This window comes from Diplotaxodon limnothrissa, linkage group LG8 (genome assembly GCF_057381915.1).
Source record: "Diplotaxodon limnothrissa isolate DT_005_m linkage group LG8, D_limnothrissa_male_GT1.1, whole genome shotgun sequence".
Classification (NCBI taxonomy): Eukaryota; Metazoa; Chordata; class Actinopteri; order Cichliformes; family Cichlidae; genus Diplotaxodon; species Diplotaxodon limnothrissa.
The window spans coordinates 20,063,181-20,089,643 of record NC_140603.1 but is presented as its reverse complement, the minus strand read 5'-3'; the positions used below and the strand labels follow the sequence as shown (position 1 = coordinate 20,089,643).

The 26,463-nt window shown below is 38.2% G+C and overlaps 1 protein-coding gene across 3 annotated transcripts in view; it reads left to right on the top strand.

Annotated features, from left to right (window-relative positions):
- vti1a (vesicle transport through interaction with t-SNAREs 1A) overlaps positions 1-26,463 on the top strand; it is a 113,229-nt gene that overhangs the window by 4,897 nt on the left and 81,869 nt on the right. For 2 of the 3 annotated variants that reach the window (XM_085360796.1, XM_085360798.1), the window contains exons 2-5: positions 2,325-2,383; positions 3,284-3,394; positions 19,100-19,177; positions 24,161-24,181. In XM_085360796.1, the coding sequence (XP_085216922.1) occupies positions 2,325-2,383; positions 3,284-3,394; positions 19,100-19,177; positions 24,161-24,181 (269 nt within the window). The remainder of the gene's footprint in view (positions 1-2,324; positions 2,384-3,283; positions 3,395-19,099; positions 19,178-24,160; positions 24,182-26,463) is intronic. The other variant, XM_085360797.1, reaches the window with a different exon arrangement.

Here is a 26,463-nt window from a genome sequence, read left to right as displayed (position 1 = left end):
AGTAGTTGTTGTGTGTTTTCTGACACCAATGGAATAGTTTACAGTTGAATTTCAATTCCCTTCCTACTCATTAAGTTTTTCTTAAGTTCTTTTGGCTCTTCTTACCCAAGTGGATGCATTTTGCCCATGATATCCCCTCTGTTTAATATTTTAAAAAGGAGCCATAACATTGTTCTTGTAGTTTATTACTTTTACTTGGCGTGTTATGTTGTTGATAATGGCCATGGCATGTGGAAAACATGACCTAGATGCTCACAAACAATTAATTTTTGTATATTATTTATTTGCAACATTGCTCCAAAACTCAACATCAAGAAGAAATTTGAATAAGAATACTATGAACAGAACAAGACTCAACATCCTTGTTCTATTAAACATGGCTCCAAGTTTTCACTTTTGAATGTTCATGGCAAGAGATTATTTGTCAATCACTGGCATTGAAATATGAAACATAAAAAGTAAAAGAAAAATACCAAGCCCTTTGTTTTCTTCATTTTTGCCTTACTTCTGTCTACAAAACTCCTCATCCGTCTGTCAGCAGGTTCTAGTCTTGGTAAATAGCCATACATATTTCACAGCCCTCTAGCTCGGGCCTGAGCCTGAGTACGAAAGCGTCATCTCATCTTTCACTGAATTGCCTCTGGCTGTTTACTATAGAGGTTGTAAGGTTGGACACAGGTTTTAAAAATGAATTTAAGGGCCATGTTGGCCTATGGCACCTGAGAAACGAAGATCTTGGCTTAGCTTTTTTTTTTTTTATTGCAGTCCCACAGCTGGGTATTCTTGTGATTTACTTTTGTTTGTATTTTACCTAGAATGCTTTTCATACTTTGCTTTTAAACCTTTATTAGAATACATCTGTTGGGGTTTCAAAAGCAAATAACATTTTCAGAATTTCTTAATTACTGTAAAAAATGTAAGATTGGTTCGACTTTGTAGGCATCACCTCTTAACATTTACCATCTGTACTCAATACGGAGCTGGTGTTTAAGATGCTGCACTTTTTGTAATGATACATTTTATCTGTGAATTTATAATTATGTCACTTTTTGTTTTCTGGGAGTTAAAAAAAAATGTAATAATTAACAGAATTTTTATTGTCAGTATATCAGGTCCACAGGTGTCCTCTTAAACTGTTAAACCAAATATACTACAAGATCAGCACTTTGACTGACTGTTGTGATATGCTGATGCACTGATAACATTAACACAACTTTGTGTTACAAATGTACTCTAAACTATTTAAAATTTAGTATGATATATCTCACACCATGGTTAGCAAAAGATTTCCACAACACCTCAAGTCTGGGATGGTTCTAACATTAGTTTGGCTTCGCTTTTGCATTACATTGATCGCTTTGTCTTTTTCCTCGAACTGTTGTGTGGTGGGTGCATTGTTCCACTTAAGGGAGGCTGCTGGTGCTGGGGAGTGCTGTTACCACAGGGGTGTGCAACAATGACATATGGTGGATGTGTGATAAAGTAACATGCACATAAATCTCTTAAACCAAAGTTTCTAAAGTAAAGGCTGCATGTTAAGATGACATTAAATGTTATTTTCTTTACCCTCTTTTATATTTTTTATGTTATTAATGGTATTTATGCATAAGAGAATTTCCTATATTTCCTAACTTCATTTTTTTGTTTTCTTTATTATTATTAAACTATATGTGTAAGTTGCTTATACTTTATGTCAAAGCCTTGGGCAATGGTCTTTTCTTTTTTTTTTTTCTTGTTTTAAGTTAACATAAATATGCTTGATTAGTAAACACCATACCGCATACCATGAACTAACAAAATCTTTGGCCAGGATCTAATTTCAGGACAAAGACTAGTTCATGTAGATGTAGGGAAAGTGATAATGCTGTTGCCTTAAATAACTGTTGGAAGCGCTGTAGTTTGCACGCTGCTCTGGAACTCTTAAGTCCTAATGAGTTTCAATGGGTAATGTGGTAGAGCAGCCATGGGGTGAGGTGTAGAACAGTGCGTTAGTCATTCTGAGTGGGACTCATACTTCTGGCAAGTGAGCAAAGCTGACACCTCCCTTCCCTTTGAGTTGGCATGAGGTGTCTCGCTGCTCCTCAACAGAAACCAACAAAGGCCTCATAGACGCCAATAACTAAGAGACATCAAATGTTGGCTCGTCGTGTGGAGAGAATGTGTAAATATATCTTCAAATGTGTCCTCGTGTGTTGTTTTCTCCCAGTCTCTTTCTTTCTCTCTCCCCCTCTCTTCCCCCGTTGCGGGGGAGTTAGGCTGTTGTCATGAAGCGCTGTTCCTCCGTCGGCTGATCAATATGTTGCTGGGTTTTTTTTCTCTTTCAGAGGAGAAGACACAGCTGGTTCTAAATGTCGACAAACAGCTTGAAGAAGTCAGAGAGTTGGTATGTCTTTGATCAGTAATTTTCTCCTCTTCCCATTTCCTAAATAATGAATTTGTGGAAAGAGGGAGGGGACAATTTTCACTGGCACCAGACAACAGCACCTGTATTATCCTGGTGGTGACATGACATGTAGACATAACACACATGCACACATACTTCACATGGCGGAAAGGAGGCTTCCTCCTCATATGATTACTTTCCCATAATCTGCTTTTAAGTGACACCCCTATGACACATTTCAAGCCATTATCTTGGGTGGGTGTCTTCATGTTGCTGTTTAAACATGAGCAAAGTCACCTGACAGAAACAAATTGTTGTTGCGGTTGTCTTGTTATGCCATAGTGATGAGTTTCCTCCAAATCTGCCACAGAGAGACCTGTCTACCCATGCATCAGATGTACTTTTGCTTCATTCACTCAGACATTGTTGGGCCCATGCGTGTCATGGCAATGAAGAAGCCCTCGTATTTGATTGTGTACTTACAGAACATACTTCCTCTGTTGTAACTTTTATCACAACTGAGTGACACCAGCAGAAGGCGTTTGATTTTACAATCGGCACTGGAGGATATTAAAGTTAATGCTGCTGAAGTTGAATCTGTTCAAAAGTGTTCAAAGGGAGCACACAACTGTAAAACTTGCCCTTAAAATTTTTTTCAGAAAGCTTGTGCAGGAAATATGATCATAAAAAAAACTAAACTTTTAAATGTAAAAATGTGCATATACAGTCTATTTTGTACTTTTTAATATTTTAATGTAAATCTGTATTATAATGAGCTCTAAATCTGTCACTCTGGCAGTGTTTTATATTCCAAGTATTTCTTTCGATTTTGAAATGACTCTTAAAATTTCTGTTAGGAATGTTTGACTTTAAATGAATTGGATGAATTGTGGGTTTTAGCTGGAGCAGATGGACCTGGAGGTGCGAGAGATCCCCATCCAAAGCAGAGCCATGTACAACAGCAGGCTGAAGAGCTATAAACAGGAGATGGAAAAGCTTGAGAAAGACTTTGTAAGTATTTCAATATGTCATGAGATGTTTTTTTTTTAATTCTCATGCAAACGCAACAGTTGTAATAGTTGTAATGTTCTTACTGAGAGTGTAAATGATGCTCCATAATAAATAAGCATCTATAAACTACTCATCATAAGACAAACACCCCAGCTTTTTTAAACTCAGAAATTAAATTATAAAATAAATGCATATTCAAAGAAATATCATTTGGAAAATTGGTTTGGAACCAGTCACTGCTGACACACACGTGTTGAATTTGTGGGTTACTTTTCTTCCACTCAGACGAGCTGGATGAAGTCCAGAGACTGTGATGGTTTTCCATCTTTTCAAGGCCACCGTGCGTGCAGTTCTGTTGTTCCAGTGTTTTGTGTCATTATCTTACCAAAAAGATGAACCCCTGACCAATCGATCTGCCTTCGTTTTTTTTGTTTTGTTTAGTTTTTTTGTCACATGTCCAATAGCGAAATACAGTACCGTTTTGTGCATGACCATATTCTGCTAATAATTCTTCAGAGGATGTAGTAACACTTTGTTCCATCACCGCCTTTGTTCAGACACATCGTTTTTGTAAGTAATCAGCAGAATTTGTGGCACGTGCATAAATCCCTTTCATGACATTTCAAGGCTTCACATACTTCCATCGCTCTGCAATAGCTGTAAATTAACCAAATAATTAAACATTAATCCTCGAAAAACACTTCTTTTCTCATGAAATTTGCATCATTATTTATTTATCTTTACTGTTAGAAAAACACCAAAAACTGCGGACTGTTTGCGTGTAACTCTCACTCTCGCAGTAATTGCTGCACTCACAAACAGACTTGCACTGAAGCTCAGCGGTGCATCCACAGAGGTTAATTCGGAGTTCATATCTGAACTTTCAAGCAATGCCTATCGAGAATGGGTTGTGTGTGTTTGTGTTGTTGCTGCAGAATCTGGCCTTGTTTAGTAATTCATAAATCACTGTATGTCTTGGCTTGATTTATCAAAGCTTAATGAACAGTCTGGTCTTTTGGGTCACTTGCTTTTAGTCTACATTTTGAGCTACCAATATTGCCCAAGGTACTTCACGTAATCAATAATACTCAGAAATACGCAATTATCCAGTGCAATTGAATCCAAAACTTTTTTAACCTCTTATTTTAATTATTATATCTTTAAATTGATCCTTGTCAAAGCATTTTAAATTGATTGTTGGCATTATAATGTTAAGAAAAATCGTAGTGGTAACGTATCTTTAACTATATCTTTTTTTCTGTGGTTGTTGTTGTTTTCTGTTGTCAGTTTTGTTTTGCTGGTGCTCATAACATGATAATAAACCCGTAGTGTAAGAGCCGTTGACCTTGAGCTTGAGAGCACGTGTCCCTCCACGAATCAAGTTTTATGTGATTTAAATCCACAGCCTCAGAATGAGTTGGAAAAATATATACTGAATTGTTGAAGTCCTGTTGAGGAAATTCAGCAAAGGCTTCTCCTTAATGTGTTAAGTTTAGAGGTTGGCCAAAATAACGAACAAACTTTTCTCCAAACCTTGAAATGAATAAAGTGTGTACTTTTCCACACAAATCTGAACTTTTTCTTCGCTTGTAGAGGATTTATTGGAGGATATTTGGATAGCTCAAGTTTAATGGGAAGGTTTTCAGGAAGTAACGGGAAGCAGTGCAATGATCATCACAAAAATGCACAATGCATAGCCAATATAATCAGAATTCCAAGTGTTGAGTAATTTTGATTTGATACAAAATGTCAAAATAAAAGTAGCAGTTGTGAAACTCAAAATAGACTTATGCACATATGAAAAACTACATATTTATTTATGATATACTGCCCATCTATACCTCAGATGACTACTACAGTCCATGCTTTTCACCAACACTCATTATTTTTCTTAAATGTTTGTTTGGTATCTAATCATCATTAACCACAAAATACTTTTTATATTCCCCCACCTCACCGCTCCAAACAAGTAAACATGCACAAACACCGCATTTAGATTCAAATAATATGTGCTAGTGATCTGTGAACACGCCACTGAGATGTGCTAACTGAGATCATAGAAGAGATCTCTGTGCCAAAACAGCTTGCTTTTCTCGCCATAGGCATTTAATTGGCTGACGATTAATCTTTAACTTTTCTTCTCCCCACTCTTACCATGCTTAATCATCAAGCAGTTAACACCTGCTGTGGCCGATATTGGTGCTAATTTTCGTTTCTAGCCTTTTTTCCCTGTCTTACGAGCATGTGCTGGCGACGAAAATTGTTTCTTCACCCTGGCAAAACATGGCATTCCTCCATGCACTTTATAATGCAAAAATCCGGTGTGCACAGTCCTTAGAGAGTATGATGATGTCTAAATTCTTTTTTGCACATCGCTGCATACTTAAGTCGTGTCTGTAATTGCTTGTACTGAAATAAAAAGCAGAAGGTAGCCGTAGGATAATCCGGGTGTCCGGAAAATAAAAAAGCAGTGACTGGCTTCTAACTGTGAGTCTCCCTGTTTGACTGTAATTTCTCTTTTTTACACCTCTGCGTGTGGCGCGGTGAAATCAGCGCACATTTAAACCAGGATCACCCACCTCACAGAGTTACATCTAGTATATCTCGTCTCCCGTAAATCTGATGCAAGTGTTCAGAAGGCAAGAACTTCAGCCCCCTCAGATGTGTCTCAGATGTGCCAAATGCTATAGCTGAGCTCAGCTTCTCACTTCCTGCCGGCCTAGGGAGGACATGACACTCGGCTCGAAAAGGCATCGAGTGGAAAAAAGGGCAATCTCTTTTCTTTTTAATGTAAAAAGCTCCGGCTTTGTTGTGCTTTCTGTGGATATCAAGGCCTTTCCACTCCCTCACTACCAAATCTCCCCCATAACCTACCCCCTACTGGCCTCCCACGGGTGTCTCCCCCCTTAACCTGCTCTCTCATCCTCTCATTCACCCGTGGTTTGAAGTAATTCTACCACTGGTGTGCCAGCTTGAGACCTCATTCCTTCTCCTTTTCAGACAGAGGGCTGGAGTTGACCTCAGAAACCCAGCCATTTCATCCAGAAAGAAAACTTATCAAACAACCACCCCAAAAGGGGTGTGTGTGTGTGTGTCTATATATATATATATATATATATATATATATATATATATATATATATATATATATATATATATATATGAGGTGTAGCTTTGTTGGCTTGTTGGGTGACAGCTTCATTGTGATAAAACCGGGGGCCATGGGGATCTCACAGGTGCTGAGCCACGACAAAACAGACATTGTAGTAGCCAAAGCAGACAGCAGCTTAAGCAAAATAAAAAGTAAGCCAAAGTGTACAATAAATAAATAAAAGGGAAATGAAAATCCTATTTGATGGGGTCAGCTTGCTCAAATCAGAGGGAGAAGAATGGCATGGCTCTTAGCAGTGGCTTTGATCAGGGAAAGAGAGCCTAACCTAAGTTTAATTTAATGAAATCTATTGGGCAAACAGAGCCACTGTTTTCAAAGTGCCAGGTTAGGTCTGTCCCAGTGGGCAAGATGAGGACTCGCAGGCATTGATTGCGTCACGCAAAACACAACTTTAAGTGTGTGAGTGAAACTGGACGCCATGAAATGTGTGATTCGTGTGACTTGTGTATAATGAGGCATCGTAAAGCAACATTGGCTGGAGGATTTAAAGATACATTTGTCAGTCCTGATAAATTTCTCTTATCAGAATATATTTTGAGTACAGAGACCCCTCCTTCCTTTCGCCTGACTATGACAAACTGTTCTTTATCATTGTCAGGTCTCTGATTTATTATGTAGACTCAATAAAAATGAAGAGTTTTCTTTTTTCATTTTAACAACAAAATTGACATTATTTAGATTAGGTCATCATTATTTGGTTAAATGACAAACAATCCTCAGGTATTATTGAAAATGAAGTAACTTTATCAATTTCAAGCAAATCGTTTCTAATTTCCTTGTAATTTTTAACACTTTTCTGCTTTTCCAATCATCAGTAAGTAATTAGCTGAATAAGATGCACCGGTGGCTGTAACTTGCAGCCCTAATATCATTGTTATCATTATGTAATTGGTATAAATTCACTGGAATAGCTTTGCCTCAATTATTTAATATAAAATTTCATGAGGAGTATTGATCTCTTTAAGAAAAAAAAATCACAACTCTTGGTCATTACTTTGCAGTAGCTATGAAGTTTAGACAAGTGTCTTCATATTTTTTTTCCCCATTTTAAATCCTGAACCCTTTTGAGAGATTATTCACTGCATGGCTTACTTGGACTATCAGCACACCTCCTGCTGGCAGCAGATGGCGGTGTTGATCTAAGAATTTTCTTTGAGTAAGCTTCAACATCAGGAAGATATTGGACACATTCACCAATTACTTTGCCCTGCTGATATGTGGTTGGACTTGCTCTGATAAATTCTTCTTACCATTGCTATGCCTAACCTCTGCTTTATGTTTAATATGCAAGATTGAAAATGGTGTCCCTGTGGTGAAAACCTGAGTTCTTGCTTATAAGCTTATAAGTTTATGCATTTTCTTTTCTTTTTCTTTGCTTAATTATGCTTTGAAAAATACTTAAGCAAACAAAACAGAATATAAATTAAATGCCAAGTCCTTGGGAAAGTGAAATGCCTTTTTTAAACATTTCATGCTTTAACTCACAACAATATTCTCATTTCTTCTCTCAACTAGTTCTCCGAATATGTTTCACCTCTTTAGATCGTTTCTTTTTTATTATATCCAAATAAACACTACTGGTCTAAATGTTTGTTTGTTAAAAGGTTAATTAATAGTCTTTAAATCTCAAGCTTTGACAAGTTTTGTTGTTGAGACCTTACATCTTTTTGTCATTTATTAAAAAGGAGGTCCTATAATGGTCAAGGCAGTTTTGTTGATGGCACGAGATCCATTGTGTTATGCGTTTTGTTTCATCTTATTGAATTTTGAATAGAAAACTATTTTTGGTTTGTCATAATACGCCACACAATGTTCCATCAAGGACCCACTAACATGTTATCTACATGCCAGTATTTCTTTTGAAACGCATATCGTCACCCGGTCTTATGAGGTCGGAAAATATGTAGGCATAGTACAAATTATTAGTTATTGCAAGATTTGAAAAAATGCGATACAGTCAAAATTTAATTTGTCTGAAGTGCAGTACTTAAATTCAGAAGGAGCCCATTCAGTAAGATTGAGGTGATGATTTGTCTTTTCATTCCCAGCTTCATTTATTCCGACATGGACCCTGATGTTAAATCATGAGGCCAACTGTCACAGGAACTCAACTATCCCTTACTAATTTCCAGTTATCTGTTGGGGTATTGTTTGGAGCTTCAGTCATGGTCAAATAGGATGTGTGGATTGCCTTTTTCTTTAATAAAAGTATTTTCGGTGGAATACCTCCCAGTGTCTGCCAAGGGAGATAATTAATGCATTTGGAAAAGAGTTGGTCAGCCTTGAGAAATTCAACAGTTTATCTGCTAGGTGCACTGAGGTGAATAGAATGAAAAAGCTAATGGTATTGAATATTTTCACTCCATATATCAATTTCATAAGTGGTTTCACTGACCTTATAATGATATCTTGAGACTTGACATGTAGTTTTCAGTTGAGGCAATGACTGAAAATGGTTTTAATGAATTGGAGTACAGCACCTTTTAAGCTTTTTTTGATGTAGAAATGATTTAATTAAAGTGTGGATGCACAGATATAACAGATAATTTAATGCTCAAATTCGATCAAGACTGAGTTACTAATGAATGACTACTGACATTCCTACACGCGGCTCAAAAACATGTTTGAGAGTGTTATCTGAAGTTTTCCATGAGACTTTTTTTTTCTGGCCCTAAACTTAAAACTTTTTGTGTCCTCTTAATCTGATGGTCAACCACAAACTATTCATCAGTGGCAATGAATTAACATATTTCTGGATTTATATTTTAATTTTCAGGGTTTTGTCTTTGTGTGATTGGCTTCTGCACTAAGTTGGAGTTCAGTGTTTGAAATGTGAATTTTGAGTGATGGAACGGAGTCAAACACTTGAATATGAGGATCATTTTCATGTTTTTCATTATCTTAAAAAACTAAATAAATGATCATGGATACTTGAAGATTGTAGAGACTATCCAGCTTTAACAAGAGTGGTCATAAACTCATTACTTTTGGCACAGTTACTAACCTTAGCAAAGAATGAAGAGTTTGCAAAGTCATTTAATGAAAAAGTTATTTGTTTTAAAGAGCTCTGGCATCTTAAATGCAGTTTTTTTGCACAACTTGATCGTAATTATGTTGAGATTTAAGTTTTGAAGTGAGATTTTTTTTGGGCGACTGTACATTCCAAGCTAAACATACAACTAGCGATTATATATTAGCATTGTTGTAATCCCGCTTGAAGGCTTCTTTTTTTTTGCCCCTTGTCCTCATTAAAGTGACTTCTGCAAGCAACAACATGACAGACCAACATTAGTTGGATGTTAGACACTATAAATCGCATTAGGTTGCCTTGGCTTACTTGTTCATATTAAACACAGAGGAGTAAATGCAGATTGACTCTTTTCATGGTTTGTTGCTTAACAACCCATCAACAACACCAAAGTCTAATCACTCATCACCAGTCATAAAAGAGTTCCCTGAATTGACAGGGATTTTTTCCCTCTCTCCCTATATTTCCTCTGCGCTGAGTGCAGATTTAGGATGTAAGCAAATAGATCTTCTTCTTCTACTTATGAATTCTGGCTTTCATTCGGAAATCGTTGCGAGCAGTACGTCTTGCACAAGCCCTTTGCGGATTTGTGGTATTGCAGGCTTTACCATGTCCCCTTTATGGACACCAAGATGGGATTCATTTGTGGATTAGCCTTTTGTCACTCATGTTGAAACCATTTTATTTATTTATTTACTTTTTTACATGTTTGATGGCGTAATGGCAATGGTAGGTCAAATCTGGGTTGAAGGACAGTGTCACAAGAAGGACAAAAAGTTGTGCTGTCCAAAAGTGCCGTGTTCGGTTTTTATTGAAAAACGGGAGACAATACTTTGGCAATACTTTGCTAATTCTGCTTAGTTTTTGTTTGTTTTTTTATTTAAAAAACATGTATGTTTTACATGTGTAAATTGTGTTGGAAGCATTAAAAGAAGGGGATAATTGATAAATGTAATTTAACAGCCGGTTAAGTCTAAATGGAAGTATCGTTGAATGTTGATGGGTCTGCGTCTCAACTTAGAAATGTCCTTTTGGGCAAAATATAGGCGTTGACACCAGTTCAGGATTAATTAATTAATAGGGTGTTCTCGGTGGTTGTGAATGTAAAGTTGATTTTTAAGTTATATGAGTAATTTCTTTAGCATTGCTCAAAGAAACCAGACTGAAATTATGCTGTGTAATTTCCAGTAAGCCTGATGTTTAGGATAAAATTGGCACAACAGCAAAATTTACTTGCTAACGAGGTGTGTGCTCTTTAACAAAATGATTTGTCGTAGGGTTTGACTCTCAAATATCACACAGATAGGCCGTAATTTGTAAACACATCATCCCCTGCTTCTTCTGTGCCTCTTCATGTGAACTCTCTTCTGTATGGATGGGGTATCTGCATTATGCCTGGAGCACAGGATTTGTTTGGCAGTGTGCAAATTCGGCCGTTATCCTTCCACGCGATCGTTTCCTTTCTCGCTTATCTCTCCTGGCCCCTCCAAAGTCACCGTACTTTCACACTCACTGACAGCGATCAGTATAGCTTTCAGACGCTTGTCTGGCTGAGTCTGCCAAGAAGCGAAGGCCCTCCCAGGTCCCCTCACTGTCCTCAGGGCTTGTGTGATTGAGTGACTGGAGTGAGTGGGGGCCAAAGATAATAGGGGGAAAATATAAAGACATGGGGTGATGATATGATAGCACCCCCACGCTCCTCCTCCACCCTCCTCCCTCTCTTTACTCCCCTTTCCACCTCCCCTTCACTTTTCTTTTCCTTTCTGTTCTTCTTTCTGTCCTACCCCCGGTTCTCGTGCACCGAGCCTGTCCCACGCAGTAGTGTAAACCAGAAGTGACATGTGACACCCACTCCCCAGTGATGTGCTGACAAGCGGGTACTAGAATAGGTGACAATGTTTTCTTTTTTTGCCAGACTGGCTTAAGTATGGTGAAGGGATTCATGAAGTATTTATGAAATATATTATGAATCATTGGGTCTGTGTTTTTCCTCTGTATTTTAGGCAGTGGCATTTGCTTTTAATAAGTAAGGCTCAGAGACGCCAAGGCTGGGGAAAGGAGTAAATGGAGGGAAAACTCTGTATATTTCATCTTTAGTGGTGTTTCTTTAGAGTAAAACTTCTACGTTTACACATGTTTTAACCCTTGCTCACAGCCCCTTCACAGAAACATGCACACACATGCACACACACAATTAACTTGGTTTCTTCCTCTCATCCTAAGTGTTTCTAATGAGGGAGTGTGCCAGAAAGAAAGGGAAACCGTTTTTGCTCTCAGCGACCAACAATTTTGCCTTTTCTCGGGTGTTTTTGAAGCCTGCAGTGGAATCTGGCTGTGGCCTTGATCAGAATTACATTGTGGAAGATGAATTAAGGTTTTGTTTTGTTTTTTCAATTATCCCAGAGGTTGGCCAGCATTAGAGCATCAGCTTACTCCTGCAGTGAGACTAAACTCTTTAGTTTTGTTCCCCTCATCACCATAGAGCACTTGTTTGTTCTCCGTTAAGCTTTTTTTTCTTCTTCTTTTTTTGTATGTTTTTGTCTTGGTATTTTTATTCTGAAATTATTCATTTCACAAAAGACATTTGCAAACAATCAAATAGCTCATTAAATTAATGTTATTTTGTGGATATTCTAGCACTTTTTTGTTTAAAAAATAAATAAAGCATCATTTTTCTTTGTGTTAATGTTGAATATAAGACAATTTCCTTTAAATTGGCTTACGAGGTGCAAGAAAGTCTTGTCTGTACCAATCAGTTGACTGCTTTTTAAAAATTTTCTGCACCGTTGTTGTGAATTCCAGCACAGAACCTGCACACTCCCAGGAAACTCGTAAGTGTATTGGGAAGTTCAGGAGGGCACATGTTGGAAGGGCTTTGGAAGGGGGCCTTACTGGCCTCATCAGCATTTGAATGTGTTCTGGCTAGTGAAATAACAAAGTATACATAAATATATAGAGATAATGATCTGGCTAAGTCTCTATGTGTGCTGCTGTATTCTTATGCTAATGATCCAGCTATTCAATGCCAACAATGGTCACATTACAAGAAAAGGCAAAGCACTGAAGGAGATAGTCTTCTGTGTACGTGTCCACCGAGGGACGCGCACATGCTCACCAGGCCCAACTTCTCTCCCTTTGTGTCTAGGTTTTTTTTTTTCCTCTTTTTTTTTTATTTTATTACATTTTTCAATTTTAGATAACACTCCAAGAATAGACATCAAACAAAAATGAATCATAAATCGAGGTCAGGAGTGAGCCTCTTTCCAAAGCAGAGAAAGGGTTAAAAGTGAAGGTATCTTTAAAAAAGATGGGAAGACTGATAGGAGAGGAGCTCTTCTCAGCAGAGGGTTCAGTGAACCATATGTAGGTGCCCACAGGCTAATGGGCCGGTTGGTCCCTGGCTTGCCAGGTATCCTGTATGCACATTTCCACCCCCCCACCCCCCCGAAACAAAACACACGCACACACACATAGATAGATAGGCTCTCCCTCCTCGTCATCCTCCAGCACTCACCTCTCCAACCCCTCCCACCTTCACTCTGTGAAAATACCTCCTCCACTTTCCTCTAATCTCACCTTTTTCTCTGGTGCTGACCTGGGGAGGCTCTCTTTATTCCCCACTGCACGCCAGAAGCCAGCGTTGTGATCGGAGCCCGGGCCCCTGCGCTGGTTCCCCTCTCCTCTCCTCTATCCTTGCCCTGGCTGCCCGCCTCCCCGACGGCTCTGCTCTATTGATTTACTCCTCCAACCAATGCTGTCTGTCTCTGTTTTGCACCACCAGCACCTAGGTCCCTCATCTCTATAACCCTCCCTCTTTCCTCATTTTCTTTGCTGTCTTCTTTTTTGTCTTTTCATACTTTCTTTCCATCTTTCTTTCTGTCCCCTCCTACACAACCACGGGCTATGGAAGGAAGAAACTAATGGAACAAGAGCGAAGGAGTGAAAGAGACACGGAAAGACTGGTAGTGTGGGAGGGGAAATGGGGCCTTTGATTTTTCATTAGAAGCACCTTCATATTTTAATATTGGGTTTAATCGGGCCCGCGTGCCTTAAAGAAATAACCACTGAGAGATGATCCCTCGGCCTTCAAAAGCTATATGGCGTTTCTTCAATCAAAGCCCTTCTTGAATTTGCTCTTTTGTTTGGAGTTCACTTTCAACACCCCTCCTTCCACCGCCTTCTCTTGCTGTCTCCTGGCCTATCACTTTGTGGTTACAGTCGTTAGGCTTATTGACTGATCTCAGCAGTACTTAGCAATAGAAATGACTTTGACAGGGAACCCCCCTTCCATTCACACAGGTGCAAGAATGAAATAGCATGGTATCAGAGTGGTGTAAACCACTACTGGCAAATGATAAAACCTTGGTTGCTTGTGGGCTAATTGATTGATAGATTTTAAAAAAAGCAAACTAATAAAGAGAAGTTTTATCACAGTTGTGTCAGACAGTGTCAGGTTTTTATTAAGGGACATGATCTTTTTGAAGCTGATCCACTCTGTCTGCCTAAAATAAGTCTCCTCACCTCACACCTGCTCAGATATGTCGCTGGCTCATTTATTGCCTTGCCGTTGTTGATCATTCACCTCTATTTGTGTTTTTTTTGACAATTGTTTCTCTGAGACTCCTTGAGGTATTTCATCGAGGTGGAACACAATGCAGTGTGCGTCGAAGCCACCAAAGCACCAACCTGTGAGCTAATGAGAGGCCCCATGCTGTTATCTAAGGCTCCGGCTTCTCTACCACTGCTGCACTTCTATCAGGGGAGAGAACACACACCGGGCTACCGTTCACATATGTTGCACGCGTACGTTCTCTAAAGGAGGTTTACCGGGGATGCAAAAGCTCACAGAAGCCTCCATCTTACATACAGTAGCCCCCATGTATCCTTCTGCACTCACACAAGCGCACAACAGACAGAAGTAAAGGATTCGATGGCACCAAAGACCGCAATAAAACAAAGGCGCAAATGACACCCTCCTGCGACAGTCCCAACTGTAGCTGCTTCTCTTTGTCTGATAATATATCAGATGTATTAAAAAGGAGCACTTAATTGAACAACCTCTCCCAGTTTGTTTGTGTTAAAGGAGAGTAGAAGATGCTAGACAACAATTTGTGTGTGTGTGTGTGTGTGTTTCGCTTTGTGCTTTGCTGTGCATGTCTGTGTGTGTGTGTGTGTGTGTGTGTGTGCGCGCGTGCGCGCGTGTTAAACCCCTGCCGAGCAGAGATGCATTATTTAAGATGCTGTTGTGATACTTGTGCCTGCTTAAAGGTCTCAGCTTCCTTTTAACGCCATGCCGCATCAGCCCACCTCTGCCCCCACTTGTGGGGGGAACCAGAGTGGGGCCTGCTGGCGCTGGTCCACACATCACCTGGGAAAATATCACAGCAGGGGAGGAGAGGAAGTGAAATAGATAACCTTTGAGTTTAGCACACATTTTTGTGAACACACATTTTACTGCTCCACTTCATTGTCACTTCTGTGCTGACTTTAGAAATATTTTTTTACTTATTTATTTATTTTTACAGGATGTTCATTTTAGATCATTTTATACTCACCTTAATTTTATTTGGATTTTCACATTTTGTGCATCCCTAGAGCAACCGGGAGAGGAAAATGAAAGGACTGGATGTCAGTTTGAGGCAATCACATGGCGTTAGACATGAGAGTTATTAAGTCTAACTTGCCCAGTTGCTCACCTGCTGGTGAAAAACCTTGTAATGGAGCCTAGTACTATAAATTGAATGTGGTTAATTACTCTTCATGCTATGCCACCAGCCGTGTGTGCAGGGTGAAAAGGAAAAGCTTGGGAAAGTAGAGGGGAAAAAGCGTCTGCAGAGGAACTTCAGGGCCCCTCATTACACTCTGCCCCTGGGTATTTTTACGCCTTTTATTTCCCATCTAATGAACTGTTTACATTTTTTTTTTTCTGCTTTCTAGGCGCCACAATTATTCGACTTGTCCTTGTGTCACTCGTTGCACCAGGCAAAAAGCAAGGAGGAGAGTTGGAGGGCATTGAAATGTGTATATGGATCTCAGTTTGTTTCATTTGAATTTTTCTGAGAAAGTTTTGTTTAATATTACAGAGACCTTAATTGGAGACTGATTTGAATTTATTTTGAAAGGTCATATTATTATTATCATTATTATCATCATTATTATTATTATTATTATTATTATTATTATTTTATTGTTTTATTATTATTTTTTTACAATTAATAACGTGTTTTTCTGTGAGTGGTTTATGAAGGAATTAAGAGTCGTCATGTTTATTTAACAAAAGTATACCATTGCATGCTCATAGACTATAAAGGAATTGTACACAAATAAGATATCCATGTATTGGTTATAATTGAATTAATATCATTTGCTGCTCAGAGGATTATGCTGAACTGATTAGCATATCTGATATGAATTGTTATGCGTGCATATGTAATTATGTTTTGATGAGTAAAGAAGAATACTTCTTTTTTTTTTTTCTGCTATCCATGTCAACAGAGGTAAAACGTGTGTTTTTGACAGGACACCAGCACCTCCATCGCCTCATTTGACGGGATGCGTGGAGTTTTTAAAGGCAGGCCACTTTGCATAAAGTTAAGATGTACCTTTTGTACTTTTCTTGTGTGCTTCCGGGAATAGAAGCAAATTCTCACCCAAGATAAAAAAAAAAGTGACAAAAGACAGACCTTTCAAAAGGATTTAAAAAAAGCTCTTTCCCCCCCCCTTTTCTGAGCAATAAGGTATCTTCTGAAAGCACGTATTCTTTTTTAGATTACAAAGCCTGATTAGTTGGTTTTGTCTTAAGATGCGGAGCTCTGTCTCCACGTACTGTAAATAGATTGAGTTAGTTTTAGAGCTTTTTTTTTATTATTATTATTAATGGAAAATAAGGTTTTTACAATAGACCAGATATCTCCTTTCTGACCTCGAGACTGTGCCTGTTGTCACTAAACACCCAAACTCATAATCAAAATCTGTTACTGTATTAAGCAGTCAGTATTGCACCTGCTTATATTTTACATCAAATGGGAAGGCAGTAGTCACTTAGGAATCTGTTGTTTTCCAGAGGGGGAATCCAAAAGCTGGAGTGTGTACTGTAGGTACAGGGAAAATAGCGGCAACACTTTCATTTCAATGACATTTTCCATTCTTTATACTTTCTTTGTTATCTACTCTGTTCTCATTGCAGAAACCCTTCATACATTCATCCGTAACAAACAGCTATTTAGAAATACCAAAAAAGCCCTGCATATGGTTTGAAGGCGACGTAAGCCTCAACATTCAAATCAATGCTTCTCCCAGGCTTCCTCGTCTCAATTACTGGTGAAGTCGTCTTTCCCCCTAAGTTGCACTGAAGCTCTTTAAGATGAAACTCGACTTAAATGGAATATGTGGGTGTTTTTCCTGGCAAAAAAAAAAAAGTGCGCGTGTGCCTGGTGTACAAGTGTACATGCTGTCGTTATATTGTCTTTATTGTCTTTCTGATTTTAACAAATCTGGAATTCCTTTTTCTTGTGCTTACACTTGCACTAACTGCAGCACAGTGACCATTCAGTTACCCTGGTGTAGAAGGTTTACAATGCTTTACAATGCTGGAATGGATGGGTTTTCTTTTTTTTCTTTTTTTTAAAGGTGACAAAATATGGTTTAAATTATGTTTCAAATACATAAACATATGCATTAGGCATTTAAATAAAGGATGACAAGCTTCAGATGACAGAAAATAAATCAGAAACGATCTCATTAATTATGCTTATGCTCTCATGACCATTTAAATAGCGCATGTTTCGCCAGTTTATCTTGAACTGGCTGTTCCAGTTCATTCAGCATTAGAGCAATTAAGGTAAAAGTTAAATAATACTCAAAAACCAACTTTAACAGCATCTTTTGACAGAGTGCTCCTTTATACCGGTGTGTGTCTGTGTTATTTCAGACTGTGCTGCCAGTCTTTTTCTTCAGTAGGCATTTAGTGGTTAGGTTAGGTCCCCGTGGTTGGCTATTGTTTGGGTGCGCTCTTTATGGGTTTTGTGGTCTGGATTGTCTATCTAGTCAGTAATTACTCCAGAGAACTGTGGCCCTCACCATCACGATAATAACAAATCACATCAGCGAGGAGTTTCCACTCAGTGCTCCAGATTATGAGGAGAGACAAATAAATAAAATCAACCGGCTCAGTTTTGATTGGTTCCAAAGCTATTTCAATCAAGCAGCTTGATGTCATCACTCCTGACGTTCGAATTGGCATTTTCAAGTTTGGTTTGTGCTTTTTGTCATGGTAGGCACCATTAAAGTGCTTAGTGCTATAGCTTCTTTAAACTTTTACTGTTAAGAAAGAGAGGAGGAAAGGATAGTGCCTTTGAGGGGGGAAAAAATGTCCCCACCAGGTAATTGGTGTTCCTTTGCTTATTCCCCGACTTTTGTTTTATTTACTTAGTCAATTACAATATAAATATAGAAAAATTGAAAGAATTTGTGCTGAGGAAAAGTGATATTTTCATTCCTCTGCTGGTGTTTGTCTTTGATTTTGCCCACCTCCTGCAGCCCACCTAGAAACCCTGTCAAGGCGGTGACAGAAAGCGAAGGAGGCTTAGTAAACACTTTCTGTGTCTGCTGCTGGTGTGTATTTAGTTTAGAGGGCATGCCAAGAGGCTGTTTTTCCATGGGTCGGGTGTCTGTAAACAAGCAGTACAACGGCAGCCCACTCTTCCACAATCGGAGGTGGCACACTCTGAAGTGTGTATGAAATGTGTGTGTCTGAGTGTGTCTTTTTGGGTGTTTTTTTTCTTGGGTGGGGGGGACATGGATTCCCTCTTATTCTAGCCTATCTGGAGACAGAGAAAGAGAGAGCGTGAGAGAGAGTTTGTGTGTGTGCGTGTGTGTGAGGGAGAGAGGCAACCCCAAATCCGATGGGCCGCCAATGGGTGATGAATTATTCCCTGTCTGAGTCACAGCATTGGTGTTATCACAGAGCCTGCCACTGCACTGGGATGACAGCAGTGACAGCCCCTAGAAAAGATTTAGCGCTGACAAGTTATACTTCCTCATAATACATCTCCCTGGCCCTCTACCCTGTCCCTGGTTCCTCAGCCTCTCCCTGCACACAGGATGGGCTTTTTTTTTATCCTTCAACTTGTATTTGTTTAAGTGGGCAAGGTGTATATGTGTGTGTGGTTGGGGCTCTTTGCCACCACCGCTGTGGCATAAGTGCATGAGGTAAAGTCGATCACCTTGGAAGGAGGCATAGGCACAAACCCCGAACACTGCTTTGTTGCTGGTACATGTGCTGTAAGGGCAAACACACACATATACACACCCTCCATGTTTGATTCGGTTTGTCACCGAGTTCCATTAGGGGGCTCTCGTGTTTAAGGAATGCCTGTTGTGTTTTTGCATCAACAACAGTACTAAGCCATATTTCCCCACTTGTTTTCTCTTTTTGCTCTCCTCTTTTTCTTCCTTCTTCTTTTTGTCCTTCTTCTTCTTCCTCCTCCTCTTCCTCCTCCTGCAGAAAAGGTCACGCATTGCCTACAGTGATGAGGTGCGCAACGAGCTCCTGGGGGATGATGCCAGTTCTTCGGAGAGCCAGGTAAGGTGTTAATCAGGGGCCCAAATGAGACCAGTGTGGGTGGCTGACTGGCCCCCAGGGTGGGGAGGTGGGCCCCATCGTAGCAGCCATCGAGAGCTGAAACCACACCATTGTCACTAAGCCATGCGGAAGTAACACTGTTTAATGCAAAGCTGGGCTAGCAGTGAGCGGGCTCGGGGCATGGGACCGGTGTCTGGACACAGCCAGATTGTGACCAACGCACACAAACACAAGCAGTGCACCTAAACACAAATACACACTTAAACACAGATTTCAATCCAAAACCCCAGCCTCCCTGCTCCAACCGTCCCACAGCTGTTCTCCAGCCGGGTACGGACTTAGGATCATAATAGATCCTCATGATCAAGACACACACAAAGACATACACACCCACACAAAAATGAACACACAGCCGCTAAATCTTACTCTCTTGTCTTTTTGTGAACTCCAGTGGTGAACAATGCGTTCCCTTGCTGATGACTGAAAGAAATTGAAAAAGTACTCAATAAAAGTTATTTAGTCACTAAATAATTTGATCTAGTATATCATGTCAAGCTTCAAACAGAAATCTTTTTTTTTTTTAATGGCCCTTTTAATTGTTTTATCTGTTAGCTATCAGTGTATTCACAATTGTTTGGGTTTGTTTTTTTGTTTTTTTTATGTGCTATCAGTCCAGCCTGTTGAATCTGGGGATGTAAACAACATGAGCACATAAGCAATTTTCCTTTAACGTCAGCAATATTTACAAAAGATTTTTTTACACCAGTTTTGAGGGGGGTTTGTATTAAGAAGACATTGCAGTTTTAATTTGCTAAAAATATACCACACTCTTTAAACTTAATTTTAAATAAATTGTTTCCAGTCAAACAGTAATACATCAGCAGCACTGCTCACAGCTGTACTCAGCCACTCTCAACTATGACAAAATGTCTTTTGACTAATTATATATTGCCTTTAGAGTCAGCTGTCTTCTTGCAGAGGTTACTGTGTCTTAACGCGTACACACACACACACACACACACACACACACACACACACACACACACACACACACACACGCAAATAAATGCTTTCCACATACTAAAAAGAAGAAAGATGAATACATATGTGCACATTTAGTTTCACAGCGCTATGCGAGTATATTTAGATGATTCACACCCAGGCAAAGCTAAATAAAGTTGTCTGGTTTTTTTTCCTCGTTTTTTTGAACATTTCCCTATTACCATTTCAATGATGACCCATGAACCGCGCATCTTAGAAACATATGTATCACGAGCCTAGATATGTAATTGATATGCATATTCTTGGCAAATTAGCGAGACACAAAAGTGGCTCCGACATTTTATGCAGAAGTTAGAAGGAGATTTGCTGTCAGAAATGCCACATTTGAGACTCTGATGGGTCCTATCAAAATCTTGTCAAGGAAAAGCTGAAAATCCAGATCCCATTTCATTTCAAATCTTATTTCCCCTTCATTAAAAATGTATCTGAAATATTTAAAACGAATATTTGTAAATCTGAAATGTATAAATCTGAGAGGAAAATAATAAAGAAAAAGTTTAGGATTAATATTGTGGCATAGTACTATAAATTTACATTATAGGATTTTGAAAGCTGATGTTGGAATTTAATTAATAAAAATATTCTTGCTTTTATATTATTTAATATAATTGTATTTCCAAGTTAAGATAAAATATGTGGCTTTAATCCATGCATGTACAAATAACAGTAGCAAAGCGTGACATTTAAATACATGAACAAATCCAGCCATTATTTTTCGATCCTATTTAATAATAACATAATCATATATATATTAAAAATCACAAATCCACATATATAAAATAAAATTTAGATTATTTATTAATTTTAAATTAAGAGGAAGACATTTTTAACTTGGGGAATTTAGGTCAAACATGATGCCCTTAAAAAATGAGCCAAAATATGTGATTTATTACTCTTCTTTCATTGTATATTCACAAAATGTATTTGTTGAATAGACTTCTGGGACTTAGAATGTTAAATTTTTTATTTAAAAAACTCTTTAATGAATGGTGATAATGTCTGTTCAACTTTAAAAATTCAAAACTAATCTAAAACTGTCACATACACACACCTACAAACGCGCGCACACGCACACACCCATACAAAGCCGAAGAAAGAGTTCATCTCGGGGGCAAAAGCAAAGTAAATAGATGATGTACATTTATCCTTTTTCTTCCAGGTGCCGTATTTGCCTCATTTTCATTTAAAAACTTGTGGAGATAATACTTGTCTTGGTCTTGCTGTGAGTGGAGTACTCGCAACTTCAGGGTTTTTTTTTATCTAACGAGACGGCGGTGATAGGAGAGGGGAAAAGATGGTGGGGGCCGGGGCAAGTCGGTCAATTTAATTCCTGACGATCTGAAAGAGGTCAGGATCATTTCATATAGCCCTGGCTGAGCAGATCATTACCAGTCACAAATCTGTTGGTTACATGGCAAGGATTTATAGCTAAGTAAATAGGGAACCGTCATAAGTTCTGAAAATGGCGTGTTGGCCCTGCGATAATGGCTAAAGGACGATTTAATAGAGTTCGGCATTTATTCGTTATCTGTATGCGGACAGAGACTGAATTGGCACTATCACTCATTTTTTTAATAATGTGGTAGGCTACCATTGCACATTTTTTTTCCCTTTCTGTTTCCTCTGCATGCAACACACGCACACACACACACACACACACACACACACACACACACACACACACACACACACACACACACACACACACACACACACACACACTGTCAGCACACACAGACGCCACACACAAAGCAACAAATGCGCACACATTTTTCACACACGAACACTATACGGAATAGTTTCGATTTCAGTCACAGCAGAAGGCTTGGCCACAAGAGATTGTGCTGGTTTGAGCCGGCATGGACCAGATTTTACAGCCTACAAAGGAAGCAGATTACCACTTGTATCGAATTCCGTATTGGATAAAAAAAAAAAAAATCTTTTGTTTGAAAAAAAAAATTGCTGATTATCATAACAGAAAAATTGCAGCAGTGCAATTTTGAATACTGGCTGGCATCACAAAAACACAAGGAGCTACGCTCATGCAGGAGTAATTATACCATTTACAATATTCTGTATTTACTGCTGTATATCTCTCGAGCAACACGAGCATCACTGGCCAGAATAAAGAATGGATGCCAAAGAAAAAATAAAGCTAAACAGGAAGAAACGAGAAAAACAGCTCACCATGCCCATCATATAGTTTTAACAAATCCTCCACAAGGACTTGCAATCAGTCAGGCAGCACAAATGAGCTAGAACAAGTTTTGTTTGGTATCCATTGACTGATGGCAGAGCTGTGGTGAGGGATCGCAGGATCTGATGGGGTTTTTTTCAAGCCCCAAATAACCACATTCACAGTGTCGTTTTAAACTTTGGCCTCTTCAATAATGCATTCTTAGCGGGAGTTGTTGCTTAAGTTAGAAAAGAGTGTTTCCTCACTAAGGTGCGCCTTGTTACTGCCGACATTTTCAAGGGTAAGAGCTCTTTATAAAAACATGGAGGTATACTTGTTTACCTCCCATATTACAGATATTGACAATATATTTTTTTTATTTGCACTACTCACTGAAATGTCACAGACATATACTTATGATAAGCAAAAACGATGCAAGAACTATTTTTGACATGCAAGATTATAATGTGTGAGTTTCTTTATTTTTCAGTCAGTTTTTGTCGAGCACAGACTCATCCTGAATTCATTATTTATGACAAATTTCTTTGATTGTGTTTACTAGTTTTGTTATAAATACAGGAGAGGGAAATTTAGGGAGTGCAGTATTGTTTGTTGTTGTTGTTTTGAATTTTGGTATAAGATAAATGTTAAGTCATAGTTTTAATTTAAATAGATTTTCCTCCAATGATCCCAAATAAATAGTTTGAGTAATTGTGGCCCTAAGTCTCCTTTTTCAGCTACTACCTTTGTAATAGTGACCAATTAAATATTAGATTAAATTAATTAAAATCACTTTAAAAGGCTAACACATCAAAAATGCGTCCTTCCTCTTTCTCTTCCAAATGTGCTGCATTCCTACGTGAAGCCTTCCTCCTCTGCAACCCTAACTTAAGGACAGGCCAGGGAACCAACCTTTTAATTGTGATTGGGCATAATTAATGGCAAATGGGATTACTGCCCTCCCTTACATGTCTGTTTCATTATCAGAGATGCAAGAATTTCCAGGACAGGGAATAGGAATAGCATTTCTTATTTACTTCACTTTAAATTTGTTATTCTCTTTCATGAAAAATGTATAGCTATGCTAAGATTCATTTTTCATGATCTATGGTTGTCCTCATAATAAGCAGTACTGTATGTATACACAATTGTAGCCTTACATGGCTTTCCATGCATACGCTGAACAATCTGCACCTTTAATGCGATTGATAACAGACATTAAATATTGACAGCTTACCAGCATTAATAAACAGCGATGCAAAATAATGTGCCTCAGCATTTTTATAACTCTGTTCCAAAAGGCACACAGTTTCCTTTTTTTTGTTCGTTTTGCAGAGAATTGCACAGTGACAGATGAGAAAATTTCGCTCAACATTTAATCTTACTATAAATGTGCAAACCAGATTTTACTCATTCTTTCTTTTCTCTCGCTATATCAATTTCTGTAATGTGACTTCCTTGATAATCTCGGTTGATTCTGCGAGTCGAACGATCCATTCCCTGTGCTTGTTTAATGTGACAGCAGCAGGACTTGATCTTTGTTTGTTCAAAAAAAGTCAGCCCAAGCGGCGTGTTTAGCTCCGTTTAATGTGTTTGTCTTGTGATTTCCAAATGCTAAACATGCAAACAGATAAATTGTCAAGGTTAATTCTCTATCCAGCCATATGACTGTTTCTGCTTTTTTTTAATCTATCTTTCACTTTCTCCATCCTTCTTTTCTTCTCCTTTTTGCTCTCACGATGCAGTTGGTAAAGTTGCGTGAAGAGGTAAGTGCTTTTCTGATCTAAGAATTTAAGTTCTGCTTTCCGTATGAAACTACCTATTTTGCCTCCTTTCTTTGTTAGAAAATTAGAACCACTCATTTGGACACTTTCTGGATGTCTGATTGAACAGTTTAGAGGCCGAACCGCAGATAATGAATTTACTTAGGGCCAATCCCTCAAGTTTCCCCTCCTATAAATATCAGGAAGCGAAGATGAGATACTATTTCTGATGCAATTGTTTAAGGGCAAATATTAGGGAATTAAACTCAGAGTTCCTTCAGTTATTGGGACCAACAACTTTCAAGAACTTGATCAGCTTTTGAGTTTTGATCAGGAATGGCAGCTTGAAACGTTTTACTGTTCTTTAAATATCTCAATATGAGGCCAAAAAAGCTGCTTGTGCAGTAAAAAAACACTGAGGTTATTTTTTAGTGATTTATGTTATGTGTTTAAGAGTGCACATTGTAGGCTAGTATTTGTTTTGTGCTTTTGATTACAAATGAAAGGAAAGAGATGCTTAGTAAGATGTTGGGCCACCACATGCCGCACCTTGGCTTTGATTGCACAAGTCCCTGGAAATCTCCTGGAGGGAAGGAACGCCATTCTTCCAAAAGATACTCACTCATTCATTTGGTCTTTTGATGATGATGTTGGAGAGGACTAACTAACACATCAATCCAAAATCTGCCAGAGGTGTTAATCTGGGCTGAAGGAATTCTGAAGACTATAGCATATGATTCACATCCTTTTAAAACTCATCAAGCCATCCACTGACCCTTGTTTCCATAGACTGTATGTAAAAGCCTTAAAGTTAAAGTGATATTAAATTGGTTGGATTTAGTACACACATGCCCCCATCTCACTTCCTTCTCTCATACACAGGAAACTTTTATTGTAGTGACCAATTCGATTTTGTACCAGATGATAATCATGTTTAGTTCTTCTGCAAAGTTTGATATTGAAGTACAATGACTTGATTTTGAAGCTGGCCTCAAGTGGCCATTTGAGGAACTGTAGTTTGAAACTTTTAGTAGAAAGGTTGTGGATTATCAGCCTTTATAGCATATCAATGTACAAAACAGCTAAACTGTTGTTTTGACTTAGCAGAAAAGAAAAGTTAGCTACAAGGATACAACTTAAAGTTTAGATAACAGGATAATTCAAAGGTCTTTTGAATCTTGAATCGTATTCAGCTTAATACATTCAAACAAAATGGCAGAGGAATGGACAATAATGTGGAGGTTTTAATAGAAATATAGCGTCTCAGAAATGGAGGGAGTGTGCTTGAAGAATTTGATCAGTTCTTTATTCCACTCTCTCAGAAATCTTGCTATAGTGCTGACCCCCCCCATCTGCTGGAGAAAATTTGGAAACCAAAATGCAAACCACAACATTTTTTTTTTTTTTCTGGATTGTCAAGTTATTAAAGGGAGCTTTAGAGAGCTACATAGTGCCCTGCAAGATCATTTTAATTGTGAATTCTCCTAGAAACTAAGTTTGTCTGTATAGATCTGTTTTTATTTTCACAAATTTATATTTATGTTTATTCTTTCTTCCCTCCTTGCCTCCTTTGGTTCCTGCATATCCAAATATATTGTATATATAGGATTGTACGTTAATAATAGTAGCAATGATGATGATAAAAAATGAATAAAACATTAACTGCATGCAGAAACTAGCATCTTTGTTAACTTGTTGTTTAACTCATTAGCTTACCATTTGAAACTGTATGGTATTGATATATGTAATTATTATAATGATATTTTAAAGAGGTGACTTATCAATAAATACTATATTATTCATAACAATTGTTCAGCTTGGTTAGCAATAGTAGGTGTTAATATCACTGATGTTAGAATTATTTTAATAGTTTTGTTAATTGCGACGCAGATCCTGTAAATAAGTATAATTCTGAGTATAATTCTTATAGATTTGCTTTAGTTTTCTTTTTTATTTGATTCATTTGATATGTAAAGTTCTACTGGGGTGTCTCAAACATCTATCACTGTGCTTGAATCATGTTATTGTTGTGTATATCGTCTTATTTACTGGAGTATCGATACTTCAGGTTAAATTGAAATGTCTTATAACTGTTTAATTACATGTCTAGCCTTTAGAGTTTGTTTTTTCTTGGACTGCCCAGTAATGCTACTAATGGTAGGTTCAACATCAGCTTACCTTAATTTGAATGTAGTCATTGTCTCATTGTTGATAAAAAGATATTATACACATATTTAGCTTTATATTGTGCATGTATTCTTAAGTCTATATAAATTGTATTTAGC